Here is a 21,938-nt window from a genome sequence, read left to right on the forward strand (position 1 = left end):
CTGGCTGTCCTGGAACTCACTCTGTAGACCAGGCTGGCCTCGAACTCAGAAATCTGCCTGCCTCTGCCTCTCAAGTGCTGGGATTAAAGGCATGCGCCACCACTGCCCAGTGAGTTTAAGAATTTTGAAACTAGTCACAAAGGTATGATAAAAGCAAGATATCATATGTACAGCAATCTAAGCACAAACATTTCCAACGGGTCATTTACCTTTGACACACAGCCAACTTTATAAAAGAAAACTCAGTACAAGTAGTCTATGCTTCATTCAAGGTTCAGGCAAAATAGGCATGGACAAAGACAGCCACACCCAGGAGGAGGATGGCGTTGATGTTCACGACATTTCTCCACAAGGGCTTCTCAGATGTGTCTGACAATTTTTGTTTCAGAGCTGCCTCCTCTTCTTTGGTCAGCTTGGGCCCTGTATTCTGCAAACCACAGAATAAGCCGCAGGTCCTCTTGAGACAGCCATGAGGTTGCTCAGAATCATCTGAAATAGGAAATGGGATCAATAAATTATCACCAAAGACAGGAACTGGACATCACTGTTGGTGCAAGTGTCAGGGGGAAATCCATGGAAAAATATGTTTAAGTTTGATTATATGAAATAAAAATTCTATCCTTCAGTCAGCCTTTTAAAAATACGTCCCAATGGTACAGCGGATCACATACAAAAAAGAGTTTTGTGCAAAGCTCTTCATGGTGGCATTTGAAAAATTAAGACGTTTCTTTCTTTTTTTTTTTTTTTAAAGATCTATTTATTTATTTTATGTATATGAGTACACACTGTAGCTGTACAGATGGTTGTGAGCCGTCTTGTGGTTGCTGGGAATTGATCTCTGCTTGCTCTGGCCCAAAGATTTATTATATCTAAGTGCACTGTAGCTGTCTTCAGGTGCACCAGAAGAGGGCGTCAGATCTCATTACAGATGGTTGTGAGCCACCATGTGGTTGCTGGGATTTGAACTCAGGACCTCCGAAGAGCAGTCAGTGCTCTTACCCGCTGAGCCATCTCACCACCACTAAGACGTGTTTCTAAACAGTAATCTATAGAAAATAATTAAAGATAAAGCAGAGATCTGTGGAACACAGCACAAGTATTTTGGGGTGGTGGTGGTAGAAAGTATATGACCTTTGTGTCTAAAAGACACTGAAAATTAATGAAATACCCAACTATCACCTAAAGTAATGTAGACATCGAATTTAATAGAGTAACCTCAAATACTGTAAATGGAAGGGTATACTAAGGAGAAGAGGTCACAGAAGAAGATAGAAAGATAAAAATGAGAAAAACTATAAAGTCAGTCCATTGATAACAAATTGACTAGCTTGGTCTGGAGGAGAAGATGCATTAGGGAGAATAGTGAGGGATGAGGGTGGAGAGGAGATTGTGCCAGACACTAGGGCATGAGTAATCATGACTAACGGATCTGTAGAGCACAGTATATAGAGATGACGTAGCTCATCTCTATAATTGTTATTTTGGTAGCTGGCACTCAGTTTCATGGATAGATGATGGATGGACAGATGGACTGGAGATGAATAAGTGGATCTCATATTGGATGATCGTGTTGAGGACATGGTTTAATTTTTCTAGTTTTGTGCTCATAGATGTAAATCTCGGGAGCTGAATTTAGTGGGATTAAAAACAGACATCAGGGCTGGTGAGATGACTCAGTGGGTAAGAGCACCCTTACTGCTCTTCCAAAGGTCCGGAGTTCAAATCCCAGCAACCACATGGTGGCTCATAACCATCCTTAACAAGATCTGACGCCCTCTTCTGGAGTGTCTGAAGACAGCTACAGTGTACTCACACATAATAAATAAATAAATCTTAAAAAAAAAAACAAAAAAACAAAAAAACAGACATCAGCCGTGAAAGGCCACATAGTTGAACCATACACAGTGAGTATGGTTAAAACAAATGTAAGCCAGATTTTTTGTTTGTTTGTTCGTTTGTTTTTTCAAGACAGTGTTTCTCTGTATAGCCCTGGCTGTCCTGGAACTCACTCTGTAGACCAGGCTGGCTTCAAACTCAGAAATCTGCCTGTCTCTGCCTCCCGAGTGCTGGAATTAAAAGCGTGTGCCACTATGCCCGGCTCGAATATTACCTTCTTTAAGAGCACCACCAACTTCTTCCTGAGTTTCCTCTTCTGCATCCAAGTCTATCCGTTCCTCTGTGTTGTTCCAAAGGCTCCAGCATAGGCGGTACAGCTGAGTAGAGACAATGCATGATTCCGTTAGTGATGGGGAGACATTGACAATGATTCAGTGATACCTCATTTATAGCACAGTTTTAAAAACATTAACTGTGCCAGGGCAGTATAGGTTAGAAGGAAAGATCACCTACAAACTGTCTCACCAAAACGCATCATCCACTTTGAATTATTTCTGTTTTTAACTCTAGTATTTGCTCACAACTCCAAGTAGTATTTGGAGACTCCTCCTTCTGGGTTTGTGATATAAGGAAGGGTACAGATTCGGCTGTCCTACAGGGACTCTCGGCTGCATTCACTAGCCTATCCCTGTGTGAGCGATACTGATTCGTATTTTCTCATCTCCCACAGTTTGCCCCTCCTATAGGTAATTCTGTTAATGTTTATTTATTTATTTACTGAGGCAAGGTTTCACTGTTTAGCTCAGACTGTTCTGGAATTTACTAGATAGACCAGGCTGGCCTCGAACTCTTAGAGATCAAACTGCCTCTGTCTCCTGAGTGCCACCAGCTCAACTCAGATTCATGTTTTAAGAGTTTTTTTTCTATGTTTACACAAATGTATTTGTGTCCCTCTCTTTATATATCTAAAAATGATAGTATGGCACCTTATAATATTCTGCAGGCCTTTTTTCCTGATTCAACCATGTTATGGACATTTAAATATATATTAGTGCTTCTCCATAATATAATTATTCATTCTCTCTCTCTCTCTCTCTCTCTCTCTCTCTCTCTCTCTCGGTTTTCCGAGACAGTGTTTCTCTGTGTAGACCTGTCTCGAAAAACCACAAAAAAACAAAACAAAACAAAAACAAAAATTGGCAACTACAAATTGCCCTCTTAGAAATCATAAGATTCACATATTCACCAACAATTATGGATTGTGGGAATTTTCCCACTTTTTTTTTTCTTATTCTGTTTTTTTTCGAGACAGGGTTTCTGTGTATAGCCCTGGCTGTCCTGGAACTCACGCTGTAGACCAGGCTGGCCTTGAACTCAGAAATCCACCTACCTCTGCCCCACTAGTGTTGGGATTAAAGGCATGCGCCATCATGCCCGGCTTATTTTCCCACTTTCTTACTAACACTGAACATTATTTATATTCTTCTGGTCAATTTAAATATTGTATTTCAAAAATGAACTCATCCCTGCTGCTGTGAGCCTTTCATCTCTGTTCATGCTGTGGATATTTGATTTGCCCCTAAGCTGGCTCAGCTCAGGTGCCTCTTCTGCTCTCTGGTATTTCCTGGTCTCTTAGGCAACACCAGGTATTGTCATTCCGGTACCCTGAAATGGCGGTGGTGGCCTGGAGATATCCCCCAGCCTCATTAGAGAGATTGTGAATTCCTGGTTCATTTCCTAATCTCACACATCTTTCTCTGAGGCTTGGCATATGTTAGGCACAAAGCAGCCGTTTAGTGGATCCTAGCTCTAGTGTAAGTTACAGTGTTTCCATCGTCTAAGCCGGGATAGTAGCTAACATTACTCACGTGAACATCTGGAATCGGCTCCGTTAGGAAGGAGACTCCCAGGATTACTATTATGGACACAAAGAAGAGAATGATGGCAAAGTACATATAGTGCACTCCACAGATAATCTTGGGACAATTACTGGGAGCTAAGCAGCTGCCCGTTCCGTATACAAACTCAGTGATCAGGCGAATAAGGCCTATCACAAGTCCAACCATTAGCCCCCAGAATGCTCCCTGAAAAGAAAAAAAAAAAAAAAAAAAAAGGTTACCAGATTGCTCGTTTCCTTAAGGCAAAGTCAAGAACACAAGTTTTCTTTGTTACTCAGACACCAGAGCACTTTAAACCTATTTATTTCGATGTATGTCTATGTGTATGTGATTGCTTATTTGTATGTGCACCACATGCATGAAGTACCTGCAGAGGCCAGAAGAGGAAGCAAGATCCCCAGAACCTAGTTACAGGTGGTTGAGAGCAGGTGTTAGAGCTGAAAACCAACCTGGGTTCTCTACAGGAGCAGTAAGTGCCCGTAACTTTTGAGCCATCCCTCCAGGTATACATTGTGCATTTCTTTCTACTTTATTCTATTCATTATTGACTAATGCTGTTTGTATACACTTATGGGTAAGACTGGCTTATATTATGATGTACACATTGCAGAATGATTGAAATTACTTCATTTCCATATCTTTGATATCACGTTTTGATGTTTAGAACCCCAGAACTCTGTGGCCTACTCTGACTAAAGCTAAGGTTTTCTTCCTTTTTGTTTCCAATCTACAGATGCAAACACTTGCTATTTATTTTGCCGAACAAGGAGAACTATGACTTCCACGATTTTCAGGGTTGATAGGAGGTATTGCTTGACAAGTTAAAGTTTTTCCATTTTCTAGAGCTCTATGGTATTGGAAACACTCTCAGTTCTGCTCTCTGGAACTGGCACAGCATGGGGATCAGAAATAAGAGCTTTGGACTGTGGGAGACTACATCTGAATTTCAACGCCCAACTTACTAAGACATAACAGACAGAACAGACATCAGCTTCTCCATTCCTGTTTCTTACCAGAAGACTATATTAACAGACTATCACTTGGCAAGAGTTTGTGGATTTCGATAATGATCCACAAGAATCAATCACTGAAAGGAATTGAATTCAAGAAAAGCAAAGAACTTATAGTCAAAAGTATAACATGAGACAAATAGGACAATATTAGGAACTTGAAGGCCTGAGGCCTGACAGGCCCTGAAGGCCTAGCTGAAGATTTTACAATAACAAGTCCAGGCATGTCCAGGAGAGTCCCTTGTTTGGACATTCCTGAGGATGGGTGGCCCCAAGGATAGACATAAACACAGGAACTGTTTTGGTTTTTTTTTTTTTTTGATTGACTCAGTGGCCATCTGGCTGCCTGGGTCTCGCTGACCCTCCCTGGAATTGTTGATGCTACAACCTGCATGTATTATTCTACTGACTTGTAATCAAGCCAATTGTGTGAAGCTGTGCCAAGTTCCCCCCAAAATTCCAACCCCCTACCCTCTCCCTATAAAAACCCCTAGCTTTTGGGTTTCAGGGTTGATGCCTCTACCTCCTGCGTGAGGTACGCGTCAACCCGGGACCCCACCATTAAACTGCCTCATGCTTTTACAACAAGAAGCCCTCTCATGTTTTTTTTTGGGTTCCCTGACTTCCCTGGCGTGGGTCCAACATCACTTATAGGATCAATCACTTATAATAGGATCTAATGTATTTCAGGTAGAACTAATGTGGTAGTTTGTTTTTTTTTAATTTTTCTTCCTTTTCTTTCTTTCTTTCTTTCTTTTTTCTTTTCTTTTTTTTTTTTTTTCGAGACAGGAGACAGGGTTATAGCCCTGCTGTCCTTGAACTCAGAAATCCACCTGCCTCTGCCTCCCAAAAGCTGGGATTAAAGGTATGCGCCACCACTGCCCAGTAGACCTTTTTTCCTTGTAAACATTTTACATATCTTCTATTTCCACTCTCTCAGCATTTAAATAAGGCAGGTACACAGTTGTTTCTGTATTTACTTGATGTCAGTATTATTATATGGTAGAACTATGACTGGATGTTTGAGTCCTGTTTTGAAAATAAATGTTTTTTTAGCTGGGCGGTGGTAGCACACGCCTTTAATCCCAGTACTTGGGAGGCAGAGGCAGGCAGATTTCTGAGTTCAAGGCCAGCCTGGTCTACAGAGTGAGTTCCAGGACAGCCAGGGCTACACACAGAACCCCTGTCTCAAAAAATCGAAAAAAAAAAAAAAAAAAAAGAAAAGAAAGAAAAAGAAATTAAGATGTCTTTCTGAGGCAAGCTCCTGAGTAATATTCTGGAACTATAGGCACAAGCCACTGTGCTTAACTAAAAGAATGTCCTTTTCTATTCCAGAAGAAGTTCTAATTCCCCCTCATTCTTGCACGTGTACTCCTTAAGTTTCCCTTACCTGCTCATTGACTCTTTTGAAGAAGATAGCAAGCATGAAGACTGCACCGAGAGGAGGCCCAATGTAGCTAGAAATTGAGCCAATATAGTGGAAGAGCTGTCCATTCTGTGATGCCTGGACCAGTGGGACCCACAGGATGCTGACGACGATTAGGACCATGCCAAATATCCTGCCAGGAAAACACTGTGATTTAAAGATTAAACAAAAGCAGTGTTGCCCGGCTCCCCCATTCCTGACCAGAATCTTCTGCTCTTCCATGGGATTTCCCAGGCAAGTCAAACTGCTTGACCCTGCCGGGACCCATGCCGTGCCTAAAGAATATCAGGTAGTTAAAAAAGTCAACGAATAAACATCTTTTAAAAATTAGCTGTAATTTCTTTTTTATTCATGAGATTTGCTGTGTGTTCATGAAATCAACTCAAATTGTAGCAACTGACTGGTACTTTTCAAGGTACACATGAGTCAGAAACAAACCTGAAACCACTTCTATCCATCGCTAATAATTTATATGATAAATAAGGCAGATTCTTCTTTTTCCTTTTTCCCAGAGTAAGGGAGACTGAGTCAGTTTACAGAATCTAGAACGGAAATACCAAAGATCTCAGACGTTGTGTGGTGGGGTAAGAAACGGGAATGTATACTTCCTAACTCGAGTATTTCAACAGCTAAAATGAATTCGTTAAAATACTGTTCGGAGGTAAAAAAAAAAAAAAAAACACATCAGAGGTAGCTGTGGTCCATGGGAGATGAGCTGCTTTTTAAAATTCAGTGTCTTATAAGATTGTGAACAAGGAATTTACTAATCTGCATGATCGCCAGAGCAGAATGTGGTGGCAGTGAGTGTGTGTGTGTGTGTGTGTGTGTGTGTGTGTGGATGTGTCACCAAGAGTCTGTCAAAGGACAGAGGGACAAATGTTTCAGCTTTATGAACTGCTCTTATCTTACAACTATTGGGAAAACCAACAGACAGTCTCAGTGTGATGCCTAAAGGTTTGACCACCCATCCCCACCGCATGCTGTTATCATTGAAAAATAAGTCGCACCCTCCACCTCTCGCACTGTCACGTGTTCAACACAATCAAATTTCCTGTTGTAGGTAACCGACCAAGCCTGCTTCACTCAGCTTTATGAACTGCTCTAATCTTCACTCCTCCTGGCTATCCCACTAAGCAGGCATTGTCTCTAACATGTTCCTCTGTGCTAATATGACTGTCTTGTTGACCGTAATACTACATCCCATTCATTTACTCTGTACAAGCCGATGTCAAGCAGAAGACAGATGCTAATTGTCTATTCAGGGATCACTGTAGTAGTGGGTCACTTGAAGCTCAAGGCAAGCAGGAGGATAACAAGTAGGGAGATAGGAAAATGATTCGAATATTAAATACAAACATAGACTCACGAATGCTGATCCTAGCAGAAGAATAGATTCCTTAGTGTTCTTCCCCAGAAAGCCAAGGGACTCCACACTACACCTACTTCAAATCACTCTAGGTACCTATATACATTGATATAACTTTTTATCCTGTTCTGAGTTTATTCCCAGATCTGGTGGCTACATGATTGAAGATGTAGTTGTTAATTATTTATTTTCCACACAAAATCATAAATCTCACTGAGAAATTTAAAAAAAAAGGTTGTTTTTCTTGTATCTTTGTTATGAGAAATTGTAGGCTTTAGGCAACATAGGTAGAAAACTTGTTAACATAATCACTGGAATGTTATCAGGACTTGTGCCTATGAGTTTGTGGGATCTCCCTTCTCCGCAGGTGTTGTTGGCCACTGACTGGCCATTGAGGACAACGGAAACAGCAGGGGTGTGCAGGGTGGACCAGATGGACTGGGAGACCAATGCAGTGAGAGAAACCTACTCTTCCAGGAATAGGATACATATGGGCTTCTAGGGGTACGGGTGGAGACAGCTAATTGGCCATAATAATACATCACCTAATTATCATGCTGTGGGAAGCCAGAGCAGAACTTGTGTGCTGAGTTATGCAGCTCTGCACAATGTCGTTCTTCAGATAAGGCCAGGCACCTGTGTTCGGGGATGCTCTCCATGAAATCCAGGTCACCAAGAAACTCAGGCCTTATTTCTCTGTCTCTGTCTGTTGTCAGGAGCCATCGTGGGACAAACTAATAACTAGCAGGTGATCTTCCTGAGATGACTTCGATTTAGATTAAACCTACAATGAAGTTCCGACGGGCAAGGCCCAGGAGAAAATCAGCTTAGGAAAGATTCCTGCTATTAATATGCTTTTCCTGTTATTATTAAACATATGTAATAATCACTAGGTATCATCCCACCCTTTGGAGCAGATCTCTGCAGATCCACGAAGACATACTGTCTTGTAGTGGTGCTATGTAGACAGATAGACGACTTAAGTCTTTTTTTTTTTTTTTTAGTTTTTCGAGACAGGGTTTCTCTGTGTAGCCCTGGTTATCCTGGAACTCACTCTGTAGACCAGGCTGGCCTCGAACTCAGAAATCCGCCTGCCTCTGCCCCCCAAGTGCTGGGACTAAAGGCGTGCGCCACCACTGCCCAGCCTTCTATTTCAATTTATGATTTGATTTTGTGTGTGAACTTGTGATGAACTTTGTAACATGTGATGATGTATTCTGAAGGATGTATTTGAGGAAAAAGAGACAAGAAGAAGAATTTCTACCTGGCCCCGCTTAGGATCTTTCTGTTTTCCCCTTTTCTTTTCTTTCTTTCTTTTTTTCTTTCTTTCTTTCTTTTCTTTTTGTTTGTTTTTTAAAGGTTTATTTATTTATTATATGTAAGTACACTGTAGCTGTCTTCAGACACTCCAGAAGAGGGCGTCAGATCTTGTTACAGATGGTTGTAAGCCACCATGTGGTTGCTGGGATTTGAACTCAGGACCTTCAGAAGAGCAGTCGGGTGCTCTTACCCACTGAGCCATCTCACCAGCCCTTTCCCCTTTTCTTAGACAGCTTTCATAGAAAACATTTTACAACTTAGTAGTAAACAACCATAATCACTTTTCAAAATGTTCCTTTTACTTCCTGTGACTTCTGACTAGCAGGCAAAAAGTTAGAGCCCAGGAGTTCCTGCTGAGATAGAACAAAGGCTGCATTGCTTAATCCTCAGCTGTTAGGCTACAAGTGTTAATGACCTAACCCAGCAAAGTTTTACCCTCAGAAAGCGCAAGAAAGTCCCCCCCACCCCCCACGGGCTCTCCAGAAGTTATCATCAGCACTTCAGTATAGAGAACTAGAATGTCTAGAGACACTCGACTTTAAAGCCATAACAGAGTCCTACTCTGTGCCCCGTCTCTACCCTCTCCAGGCCGGAAGGCTCCTGGAAGTCTGTCTCAGAGTCTCCCTGTCTCTGTCTCTCTCTGTCTCTGTCTCTGTCTCTGTCTCTCTCTCTCTCTCTCTCTCTCACACACACACACACACACTTCATTTGTAAAAAGAGTCAAGATCTGGAACTAGGGACATTTTTGAGTTTGTATGCCAGGTGGTTATTGTGTTAATTATTGTTGCTCTTGCAAAAGCACAATATTTTAGACACACTCTATTCCCCTTGCAGCCAATGTGAATGTAAACTTGTTAAAGCTCTTCTAATGCTGCTGCTCTCCATAGACACTGTACTCATTTGCCAGATGGAGAGTGTCTCCATCTTGGACGAACTGAGCACCAACACCCAGGTTTTCTCCATGTGCAATCAATGGAGCATGAGAGATTTCAGTTTCCTAATGGCTTCAGAACAAACCTCACCTGCCAACCCACACAGACGGAGGGATCTGTTTTCACCATGGGAGACCCACATGGGTATACAGAGTAAAGGAAAAATGATACGCCTGCCATCTTATCAGTCCATTCAGAGTTATTCTTACCATTAATTTTTGCAAAAAGTCATAATGTCTTCTCTTTCATAATCACTTCCTATATTTCTTTTAAATTGAGACTACTGAATATTCTTTAATATTCATTAAAATGAAGTGCACACACCCCCAATCTCCCCGATAGAATTACGTGTTCATACAAGCCAACAGACAGAAACACTCCAGTCAGATGGCCATGTACAGTAAATTCTAATATATCCCTATAATATATATGTATAAATATATACTCATATAAGTACAAATATATATATATATATACATATATATGCATACACACATATCTATATCTATATATACAGTGATTACATGAGTAAGCTATCCCAGGACAATGCACCGCGACTGGCCGTGGAAGAGTTAGAAACCCCGCTGTGTTATTCTGGCTATCAGATTCTAACCTGGGAAGGTCTGAACCACCCGCCGCACTGCCGATAGCCATTGTTAGCTCTGGAAATGTAGAATCCAAGAAGAGGTTTTGGGGGTCCTAGAAACTTCTATTTCTTGACAAAAATTATGGTTATAGGAGCATTAATTTTTTTTAAAAAAAGATTTATTTTATGTATGAGTGCTCTATCTGCATATACACCTGCAGAAAAGGGCATCAGATCCCATCACAGATGGTTGTGAGCCACCAGTTGTTGGGAATTGAACTCAGGAACTTGGGGACAGCAGCCTTAACTACTGAGTCATGTCTCCAGCCCTGAGCGTTCAGTTTTTAAAAACAGAACTTTGTCACATATTTGTGTTTCCTGTTCTCCCTCTATGTCCTACGCTTCAATTTTTAAATCATTGTACAAAATGGCAGGCAGATTCTGCCTGAAAATTAAGTGAAGAAGAGGACCCCCATGTTGGCTACTATTTCTCGTTTCCTTCCATCTCACTGTCTTCAAGGCCCCCAGTCTGCCTAGGGTATTCTAACTCTTCAAGCAGCCTCTTGGACTTTGTCTCTTCTTGAGGATCTGTTTCTGTCTAACATGGCTCAACCTTTAGTGAATGCATCTGGTAAAATTCTCTGTGTAATGTGGATGAGGTAATTGATCATTTCTGTATGGTACGCATAGAAACTGTTAAAGGAAAGACATTCAGCTAGCAGACTTACAGTGTGAGGTAGATCTGATTAAACACAGACTGAGTTTCCCCCCCTGACCCCCATGGCCCACTTTGGCCCCACTCACTCTGGCCTATTTTTATTTGTTATATATAAATATACTGTAGCTATTTTCAGACACCCCAGAAGAGGGCATCACTGATGGTTGTGAGCCACCATATGGTTGCTGGGATTTGAACTCATGACCTTTGGAAGAACAGTCAGTGCTCTTAACCGCTGAGCCATCTTTCCAGCTCACAGTTGAGTTCTGTGAAGAGATGGTGTAGGGAGAATGATAAGGGGAAGGAATACATAGCAATCAGACAGTGGGAGTCTGAAAAACTAAACTATTTTGTTTAAAACTATGGCTATAATTTTTGTGTCTGTGAAGAGAAAGGTTGAGTTGAACATCTCCTAATTATTCTTCCCCATTGTAGAGCCACGTTTTCAGCTGCCCTCAGTCTAAGGGGCAAGGCTCTGTAGCTCCTGTCTATAGCCCGCCTCCTCGGAGAAGTTCTAGGCAGAGACCGGGTTCCCTCACCGTCCAGCTATCATGAGTTCTCTCTCCGATGCCTTCTTCCTTATCTTGGTGTACAGGTCCATGGTGAAGAGGGTGCTGGCGCTGTTGAAGATGGACGTCAGGGAGCTCATAAGAGAAGCCAGCATGACCGACAACATCAGGCCTCGCAGTCCTGAGGTCAGAGGGAGCAAGCTCTGGTTAGAGTGGATGTCATGGCTTATGAGTGACTTGCTACATCAAAGAGCCAGTCAAGGATAAAACACCCACAGAGTGCAACTATCGGTGTGTATTATTGCTGAACGTTTCTTGGAGATTCAGTCAGTTAAAGCACACAAAATACTTAGAAAGTTACTGAACACAGTAAAGCTTCAATATGTGTTGGATACTGTGATTATTCATGTAAAGTGAATAATACATCATTAATAGAATGCAACAAGGTTTAATGAAATTCATCATATTTCAATGTAATAGATGTGGTAGTGAAATCCTTGTCTTTTAAAAATACAGAGCTATCATGTGGTTGGTTAGTGTCTCTGGCTTAAAATTAGCTTGAGAAACGTAAATATCTGGATTTGTAACACAAACATTTTCTGGGGTTCTTCCTCTGGTTCAGTTCAGTATTAGCTTAAGAGTTAAATATTACTTAAAAGTTGTTGTGGATGGACCCGGTGCTGTTTGTATGTTGTATGCTAATTCCGCTCTCCTGGAAGGGGCTGCAGACAAGGATTGAGTCGTACATAGGTAACTTGTGAACCGATCCTCTAATGAATAAAGGAGCCAATCACTGGGCAAGTAGGCAGGACTTCTGGGTTGGAGTGGGGAAGAGAGGAAGCTGGAGAATCTTTCTGGATGGAGGTAGTGTGAGGAGAGGATATAATTACTAGTGTCTCCCCGTATCAGTGGAGGATCCGTTAGGATTCGCCACTGGAGGATTTAGATTTAATATGGTTTACAAGGTTAAGATTTTAATTGCTGTGCCCAGAGATTGAGTTACTGTTGTTTCTGAACTAAGTTTGTAAGTTTGTGTTGTCTTTCCCTTCACACAGAGGCTGGACCGGGTTCAAGAGAGAAAGGTTCAGCAGCAAAGTGTGGGTTTGCCTGAGGTGTACCCCAAAGGCCATGAGGAATTTGGAGCAGGGGTGCCACCCACCAGTGGAAACTTAGCTACCTGGACGGGGAGATCATGGGGCTCTGCGTCAGAGTCTCCACAAGATAACAACAGGTCGGCCATTGCTCACCAGTGCACGGCTGGCCATGTCTCTCTCTCTCTCTCTCTCTCTCTCTCTCTCTCTCTCTCTCTCTCTCTCTGTCTTCCTGCAATAAAAGGTCATATTCTGGGAGCCACTTTGCAAGAGAAGGAAGAACCTGGTGCCATCTTTCTTGGGAGGAGAAACTCTTGGCTTTGTGAGAATCGGAGAAGTACAGTCCCGGTAGATGATACTGCTGAAAATCCTTTATGGGCAAAGCTGAACGTTGTGAATCATTGTGAGAGCTTCACAGTTCTGCTCCGTTAGTGATGGCTCCAGACCTCCCAGTACGGGGTAAGATGACATGCATTCCTCCTTGAATTTGTGAGTTCCTTAATTTTGAATGAACTTGTGTAGATCAAGGAGGAGAAATGGCACAGACATGTCCACTGAGTCTCCAGGCCATTTAGACTTTTCAGCTCTGTATGTGCTCTGTGTGTGGTCCCCACAGCAGTGATCACTTTCTGAAAATCTAATAATCGGAACTTCGCAGAGAAAGCTTATTATCTAGACTGTAAAGCTACACTGAGTTCCAAGGTGTAGGGCAATCATGCTTGCTTTACTAATAAATCATAAGAGCCAAAGAAACACTGAGGAATGGTGTGTACTTAGATACAAAGCATGCAGGTTGAGATATTATTCTAAAGTCAAGGTAAAAGTTAACTTCTATTTAATCCCAGCATTTGGGAGGCAGAGGCAGGCGAATTTCTGAGTTCAAGGCCAGCCTGGTCTACAAAGTGAGTGCCAGGACACCTACACAGAGAAACCCTGTCTCCTTGAAAAACAAAAACAAACAAACAAACAAAAAAAAGTTCTAGTCTTCCAGGTTTCCACATTTGCAGCAATACAGCTTCTTCTTTGGCTAACAAATCATTTCAATGTTAACTGAGCCAGAAGACAGCATTCTTTTTTTTTTTTTTTTAAGATTTATTTATTTATCATATGTAAGTACACTGTAGCTGTCTTCAGACATACCAGAAAAGAGCATCAGATCCCATTACAGATGGTTGTAAGCCACCATGTGGTTGCTGGGATTTGAACTCAGGACCGGAAGAGCAGTCAGTGCTCTTATCTGCTGAGCCATCTCTCCAGCCCCGACACCATTTACCCTAAGCAGTATTCTTCTATCAGAAATTAGCTCCTCTTTGCAATCCAGACCCAGCCATCACATGACTGGGTGACTGGGTGACTGTGACTGATTCTCAAGAATTACCTGATGAGTAGGACTGAATTAATGGAAGGATTGCCAGAGTCTATCCCCACTATATTCCTCACGGCTCGTGTATCCCTCTAGACACACTATGGATGGTTACTTACCATCAGGCATCAGCTCCAGCACCAGGGTGGGGTAGGCATAGTTGGTGCAGCCGACCGCAGTGCCACACTGTTTCTCACACTCAGAAGGTACAACGCAGGCCACCTTATCTGAGGGGAGACACAGTTCATTGAGCAGGACTTGACTAGGTATATTCTGCACACGGGGGGCAGAGGGAAGCTGCAAGATCATAGATGGGAGGAACTATATTCATCTAGAAATTGGATGCTCAACTTTGAACTTGATACACATGCCTAGTTGGGAACACAGTGAATGTTGTGTGATGGGATTGGCCATAGAGATGTGTCTTCTGTCCCTCAGAAATGGCTGGCTGTGTCTCCTCTACCTTTTCTAATCAAGAAAAAGCAATTTCTCAAGAACAAAAAAAAAAAATCAGCAGGAATTATCCTCATCTGACTTGGAAATTAATTTTCTCCAAGCATTGACAAAAACGATTCAGTTTTGTTTTGTTTTGTTTTTAAAGACTTTTTTTTGTGTGTATTTATTTATTATATTTAAGTACACTGTAACTGTCTTCAGACACTCCAGAAGAGGGCGTCAGATCTTGTTACAGATGGTTGTGAGCCATCATGTGGTTGCTGGGATTTGAACTCTGGACCTTCGGAAGAGCAGTCGGGTGCTCTTACCTACTGAGCCATCTCACCAGCCCCACGATTCAGTTTTGAAATTCTCTGAGACCAAGATGTGAGTGTGTGCCTCCAAGACCTTCTTGGTCAAAGATGTTGCCACACCCAATCATAAGAAGGTCAGTGTGGTGGTTTGAATGTGCTAGTCCAGGTGTGACACTCTTAGGAGGTGTGGCTTTGTTGGAGTAGGTGTGGCCTTGTTGGAGTGGGTGTGGCCTTGTTGGAGGAAGTGTGTCACTGTGGGGGCGGATTTTGAGACCATCCTAGCTGCCTGAAAGACAGTTGCCTTTGGAATAAGATATAGAATTCTCATCTTCTCCAGCACCATGTCTGCCAGCATGCCGCCATACTTCCTGACTTGATAATGGACTGAACCTCTGAACCTATAAGCCAGCCCCAGTTAAATGTTGTCCTTTTAAAGAGTTGCCTTGGTTATGGTGTCTCTTCACAGCAATGGAAACCCTAAGACAGAAGTTGGTACCAGGGACTGGGGTATTGTGATAGGTCTGACCATGGTCTTGTTTGGAGGAATGTAGATTTGGGGCTTTGGATTGGAAAGCAATGGAATGCTTTAAGTGGGACTTAATGGGCCATCCTAGTAGGAATGTGGAAGGCATTCATTGGTGCTGAGGCTGATTTGAACTCTGGAGATTGTTGTTATGTTTTGGTGAAGCTTCCTTCTTCAGTGTGGCTTGTAGGGGAGATGAAATCATCCTTCAAAAAGTGTCAGAAGCCTCGACTTCAGCTAGGAGGAAGGCCTCAAAGCCCACTCCCATAGTGACATACTTCCTCCAGCAAGCCACACCCACCACAGCAAGCCACACCCACCACAAGGCCACACCCACCACAACAAGGCCACACCCCACTACAACAAGGCCATACCCCCTAATTGTGCCACTCCTTGGGCCAAGCATATTCAAACCACCACAGTCAGCTGTCAACATCCTTGCTCAGTTCCACCTCATTACCCAGGGAACTTCTGGTCTACCTTACATTAAATCCACTCACAGGAACAGGATGTATAGTTTCAGAAGTCTGCAGGGAGCCTGGCACATGTACAAAAGGGATACAGAAGAGTGCCAGATCTGCCAAATGTTCTCCTTCTGCCCCTTGTCGCAGAAGGGCCTCCCTCTGTTGGGGATTGGTTCTAATGCTTTGAATTAATCCGGTCCCCTAAATCATGAATCTGTGTGTCCAAATGCTGAAGGTCCTTATCCCCAATTGGTTTTTGATCAATAAAGGGCCAATGGCCAGTGGCAAGTATACTGAAGGCAGGACCTTTAGATTTGTTTGGGTTAGGAACTGGGAGAAGGAAGGAGAGGGCATCGCCATGACTTAGGGGAGAAGGATGGGACATGAGAGCTGCAGCAGATAAAGCCAGCAGCCATGTAAGAATTCAGATACGCGGCCACTGGCCACTTCCTCGATTGGGTCTGGGGTAGCACGGGAAGGTTTAGGAGTCTCAGGAGTACCACAGGGAAGCATTTGCCAGCCAGGAAAGATTTAGGAGTGCCCAGCCTTTTAGCTAGTCACGGCATGTCAAAAATTAACTGATATGGTCTAGAGAGAGATGGCTCAGTGATTAAGAGCACTGGCTGCTTTTCCAGAGGTCCTGAGTTCAATTCCCAGCAATCACATGGTGGCTCACGACCATCTGTAATGGGGTCTGATGCCATCTTCTGGTGTGTCTGAAGACATGAAGACATTGTACTTATATAAATAAAATAAATAAATCTTTAAAAAATTAACTGATTTGTGTGTGTGTGCACGTGCACACACATACGTGTCTTTTATTCACAAATCCAGAGGGCTCTAGCGGGTGGCTAGGAACATCACCCTCTGGAAGCACAAAATCACCTAGCTAAAATTACTGCTACATCCCTCCATCTCTCTTTCTAACCTATCAAAGTTTTTCCTTATCTTAAAAACCACAAACATCAAGTATAGAAAAGAGGATTCATGGGCTGGAGAGATGGCTCAGTGATTAAGAGCACTGACTGCTCTTCCAGAGGACCCAAGTTCAATTCCCAGCAACCCCATGGTGGCTCACAACCATCTGTAATGGGATCCGACACCCTCTTCTGGTGTATCTGAAGACAGCTACAGTGTACTCATGTAATACAATAAATAAATATTAAAAAAAGAAAAGTTTCATATATTCATGGCTCGCCTGTGTACAGAATGCGGCTGATCATCCCCGGCATCACCATGAGGAACATGGGCAGCAGCTTCAGGTAGCCACACAGGATGCAGGCAGCCTTCACGTGGGACATGTTCTTGCCACATAAGCAGCGCTGTACGATGACCTGCCGGGGAAACACAGCATATTAGTGCAACAATCTGCTAGTGGCTTTAAAGAGGGTGAGAATACATTTTCAAGGCTTCATATTATACATAATAAGAATGTATATGGTTAGGGCTGAAGACATGGCTCAGCAGTGAAAAGCTCTTATTATTGTTTAGGCAGAGGACTGGGGTTAGGTTCCCAGCAGCCATAAACATCTATAATTCCAGTTTTGGAAGAATTTAATACCCTCTTTTGGACACAAGGCACACAGATTGTGCACATACTTACCTGTAGACAAAACACTCATATGCATAGAATAAAATTAAATTAAAAATCACTTTAAAAAGGTGTGGTTAGTGGAAACCAATGGGCTTTATAGCAGCATCAGGATTTGTATTACTATTTAATTTGCAGTATTTAACCCCTGTAAATCTTTTGTTTCTCAGCTCTAAAGTAGAAATATCTCTCAGAGGACTTTCCGGACATTTTATACAATGCATTCATGACCCTTATCACATGGAAAGTAATGTACATTATCTATTATTGAAGCATGGTTATCATACCCAGATTGCAGCACAGTAGGGCAGCATGCTCCTCAAGCCACTTCTGGTGCTGCCACAGCTGTGTGTTCTTGTCTTGAACGTTGTACATACACATCCTTAATACCTTCCTCATTATTATCAGGTAATTTACTTCTAGTGGGGTGAGCCCGTTCCCATGGAAACACCATAATTAGGAAGCCATGAAAATAGAACCTTGAGGCATTCATTTCTAGAACTCTTCAGACTATTCTGAGAACTCATCTAGTTAGGAATCGAAAGTGATAGAATTGGCATGGTCCTGAGGGGAGAGATTCGATGGAGACATCCCATTTAGGGCCGAGTGTGCCAAGGTCTCTTACATTCCGCACATCGTCTGGCTGTGGTCTCCATATTCCCATCTGCTTCAGGAGGAAACTTCTGAGGATGGCTGCGAGATATACTGATCTATGAGTATAGCAGAATGTTCTCAGAAGTCATTGTATTGCTAGATTTTTTACTTTTTTCTTTTTTTAGTTTTAGCAGAATAGTAGTAGTATTTGGTTTTACCTCAGGTCCCTGGATTGTCCTGTCTTAGGTTCTTGGCCACACAACCATTGTCAGCTGTGGGTTCCATCTCATAGTGTGGGCCTTAAATCAGATCTTGGTTGGTTACTTTTACAAGTTCTGTTCCACTATTGCACCAGCATATCTTGCTGGCAGGTGACCATTGTAGAGCAAAGTGTTCCCAGCTAGGTTGGTATTTACCCTTCTCCTCTGGTATTGTGCCTTCCGGATTCATGAGCATTAGTTTGTAAGGGTGAAGGTTAGGTACCAGCTCACCTTCTCTGTTCAATGAGTTGTATAGATGTTGTCGTCAGCAATAGGCTCTTACCATCAGTTTGTATAGAACAACCAATACCCTTGGATGTAGCCTGGGTTGTTTGTGGGTCCCAGAAAGACTTGAGCCATTCCTAGTTTGCTCTTATTATTTTCTGTTTGAGGTATAAGATGTGAACTCTCAGCTCACTACTCTATAGCCCTGCCTGCTGCCACGCGTCCCCGCTGTGATGTCGAAGGCCTTCTTTCTTCTCTGGAACCACAAATCCAAGTAAGCCCTTCCTTCTAGAATCTGTCTTAGTCCTGAGGGTCTCAGCGACAGAACAATACATGGTTAAATGGGAGAGATGGAAAACCAGTGGAAGGGCAAGAGAAAAGAGCAAGAGTTAGGGAAAGGAAAGAGAAAAAACAAAAACAAGAAAAGATTTCCAGTAGGAGTTCCAACAAAGTAAAAATATGAGAGCATTTCTTTTTTTTTTTTATCCTTTTTAAAAGATTTATTTATTTAATGTATATGAGTACACTATTGCTCTCTTCAGACACAACCAGAAAAGGGCATCTAATCCCATTATAGCTGGTTGTGAGCCACCATGTGGATGCTCGGAATTGAACTCAAGCCCCAGTTGATGCTCTTAACTGCTGAGCCATCTCTCCAGCCCCGACAGCATTTCTTTCTTTCTTTCTTTCTTTCTTTCTTTCTTTCTTTCTTTCTTTCTTTCTTTCTTTCTTTCTTTCTTTTTTCTTTTTTCTTTTTTGGTTTTTCAAGACAGGGTTTCTCTGTATAGCCCTGGCTGTCCTGGAACTCACTTTGTGGACCAGGCTGGCCTCGAACTCAGAAATCCACCTGCCTCTGCCTCCTGAGTGCTGGGATTAAAGGCGTGCACCACCATGCCTGGCCCCCCGAGAGCGTTTCTAAAAGACAACTTGTGATCCAACATGGAACATGGTAGAAAAGGAAGCAAGCAGGGTAACAAACAGAAGTTAAATTACAGAGAAAGAAATTACAGAATAAAATTGTGTAAGCTAAACTAGATGAACGTCTGAAGGGTAAAAAAAAATCTTCTTAAATTACAGTAAAATTAAAATCCTGATATGAGTGCAGGGCAGAGAGAGGGAGGGGGAAGGAGAGGAAAGAGAAGATGCGTCTACAATAGTCAAAAGAAACCGAAGAAAAAAAGCATTCTGGTCAGGCCGGAGGCAGGATTATGGTTTATAAGGGTGCAGAATTTAGAGCTGTATATGTGGGCTGGACTGAGGCCCTCTGCAAATGCATGGCAGATGTGTAGCTTGGTCTTCATGCGGGTCCCCCAACAACTGGAGCAGGGGCTGTCCCTGACTCTGTTGTTACCTGTGGATCCCATTCTCCTAACTGGGTTGTCTGGTCTGGCCTCAGTGGGAGAGGATTCGTCTAGTTGAGGTGCTAGGGAGGCTTGGTTCAGAGAGAGGTCCTCCTGCTTCTTAGAGGGGAAAGGAAGGGAGCTTGGGGGAGGGATTGTCTTACGGGGAATCTCCTACTCTGATACATGATTGATGCCACAGCTCTGTTTAAAAAAAAAAAATACTGTGAGGGTGTTTCGCCAATCTGCAGATGTTTTGATTCATAAATGAGTAGTGATCATCAAGAAGTTTTAAGATAAAAGTGAGAATTGTTCATCGAAAAGAAAACCACAACACACACTCACACGTGCTGCGTGCACGCAGAGCCAAAACGTGTGTGTATGTATGTGTGTGTGATGGCAAATAATTACTTCTCTATAATGATAAAAATTGTAAACTGAATGCTCTAAAATTTTCGTCAAGATATGTAGAATGGTTGGGACAACAGAAGATCAGGGGCTGAAGAAGGAAAGCTAAATTCTCAAATAAGAGAAGAACAGTAAAACTAGAAAGTCTAAAGAGAGACTTAATATAAACCTTTGAATTATTTAGGGTCCAATTAAGTTTAAGATCCTGATTTGGTGTGTCACTCTGTACTTGGTGAGTGTCTATTTCTACTGCTGTCAAAAATTATATCAATTCTGATATGTCACAGAATATACCAGATGCTGTGGTTTAGAGACTAGAAATGACATCCAAAGAACCTTAACTGAAAGAGCTGAATGTGTCTCTGAAGGGGAAAACACAGTGTGCTGAGGAGGGACCAAGACATCTATTTTCCTCAAGAGAAGACATGGAAAAGTATCTGACACTTTAAATATTGTTAATGTGTACAAAATAGAAGAAGCTAGTGCTTTTACACAAAAGAAGAAAAATAAAACCCAATCACATGTACAAATGTCCATGCTCACCTGATCAGCACACCAGTACCAGATGGCTAAAATGGTCATTCCAAATATTAGTCCCGGCCAAGGAATGTCTCCAGTGACAGGATCTCGGAAGATGTGGAAGGAGTCTGGCTGAGGAGTGTAGCACTTGGGGCTGATGGTCAGGTTGTCCCCTTCCACTACAGAGGGGATGGCATTCATATACTTCTCCATAAAGCTCTCGTAGCCTCCGACTTCAGCAAATGCTAAAGGCATCAGAAAGATGTGTGAGGATTTCAAACACCGCACGCTCACAAGCACTCCACTGCAGTGAAGGCACTCAAATGCTTCCTATTAGCATGGTCATGACGTCAGTGCTTTCCCCAATGGTCCGCACGAGCCTTTGGGATCGTCCATGATAGATTATTGACTTCCACTGAGTACACAAAGAAAATAATTCCTTAATATTGTTTCTTTCTTATTTCTTAAGAAAATCACTTAGCAAAGCGATGAACTCATATACTAAAAAAAAAAAATTAAGATTGCCACTTAAGGGCTGGTGAGATGGCTCAGTGGGTAAGAGCACCCGACTGCTCTTCCAAAGGTCTGGAGTCAAATCCCAGCAACCACATGGTGGCTCATAACCATCCGTAACAAGATCTGACGCCCTCTTCTGGAGTGTCTGAAGATAGCTACAGTGTACTTACAAATAATAAATAAATAAATCTAAAAACAAAAAAACAAAAAACATCTTAATTTAAAAAAAAAGAATTATTAAAAAAAAAAGATTGCCACTTAATAACATTTGCCCAGCACCAAACTCTACCCATCTCATTAGACTGTTCACAGTTACAAAATGGCCATTTAGAAGCAACAAAACTTACATTTACACAATGGAGTACTACTCAGGTATTAAAAAAAATGAATTTATGAAATTCTTGGGCAAATGGATGTATCTGGAGGATATCATCCTGAGTGAGGTAACCCAATCACAAAAGAAGTCACTTGATATTCACTCACTGATAAGTGGATATTAACCCAGAAACTTAGAATACCCAAGATACAATTTGCAAAACACAAGAAAATCAAGAAGAAGGAAGACCAAAGTGTGGATACTTCATTCCTCCTTAGAATAGGGAGCAAAATACTATGGAAGGAGTTACAGAGACAAAGTTTGGAGCTAAGACAAAAGGATAACCATCCAGAGACTACCCTACCTGGGGATCCATCC

At 42.2% G+C, this 21,938-nt stretch overlaps 1 protein-coding gene across 1 annotated transcript in view; it reads right to left on the reverse strand.

Moving 5' to 3' along the window:
- Nucleotides 1–274: 274 nt before the first annotated feature.
- LOC110326570 (solute carrier family 5 member 4-like) overlaps nucleotides 275–21,938 on the reverse strand; it is a 51,218-nt gene continuing 29,554 nt past the window's right edge. Inside the window, exons 8-15 of the mRNA XM_021205103.1 lie at nucleotides 20,753–20,973; nucleotides 16,990–17,125; nucleotides 14,175–14,282; nucleotides 11,632–11,782; nucleotides 6,135–6,303; nucleotides 3,705–3,920; nucleotides 2,111–2,213; nucleotides 275–489 (exon numbers count right to left, since the gene is read on the reverse strand). Of these exons, the coding sequence (XP_021060762.1) occupies nucleotides 275–489; nucleotides 2,111–2,213; nucleotides 3,705–3,920; nucleotides 6,135–6,303; nucleotides 11,632–11,782; nucleotides 14,175–14,282; nucleotides 16,990–17,125; nucleotides 20,753–20,973 (1,319 nt within the window). The remainder of the gene's footprint in view (nucleotides 490–2,110; nucleotides 2,214–3,704; nucleotides 3,921–6,134; nucleotides 6,304–11,631; nucleotides 11,783–14,174; nucleotides 14,283–16,989; nucleotides 17,126–20,752; nucleotides 20,974–21,938) is intronic.

The sequence above is a fragment of the Mus pahari genome, chromosome 9, assembly GCF_900095145.1.
Source record: "Mus pahari chromosome 9, PAHARI_EIJ_v1.1, whole genome shotgun sequence".
In the NCBI taxonomy this organism is placed as follows: Eukaryota; Metazoa; Chordata; class Mammalia; order Rodentia; family Muridae; genus Mus; species Mus pahari.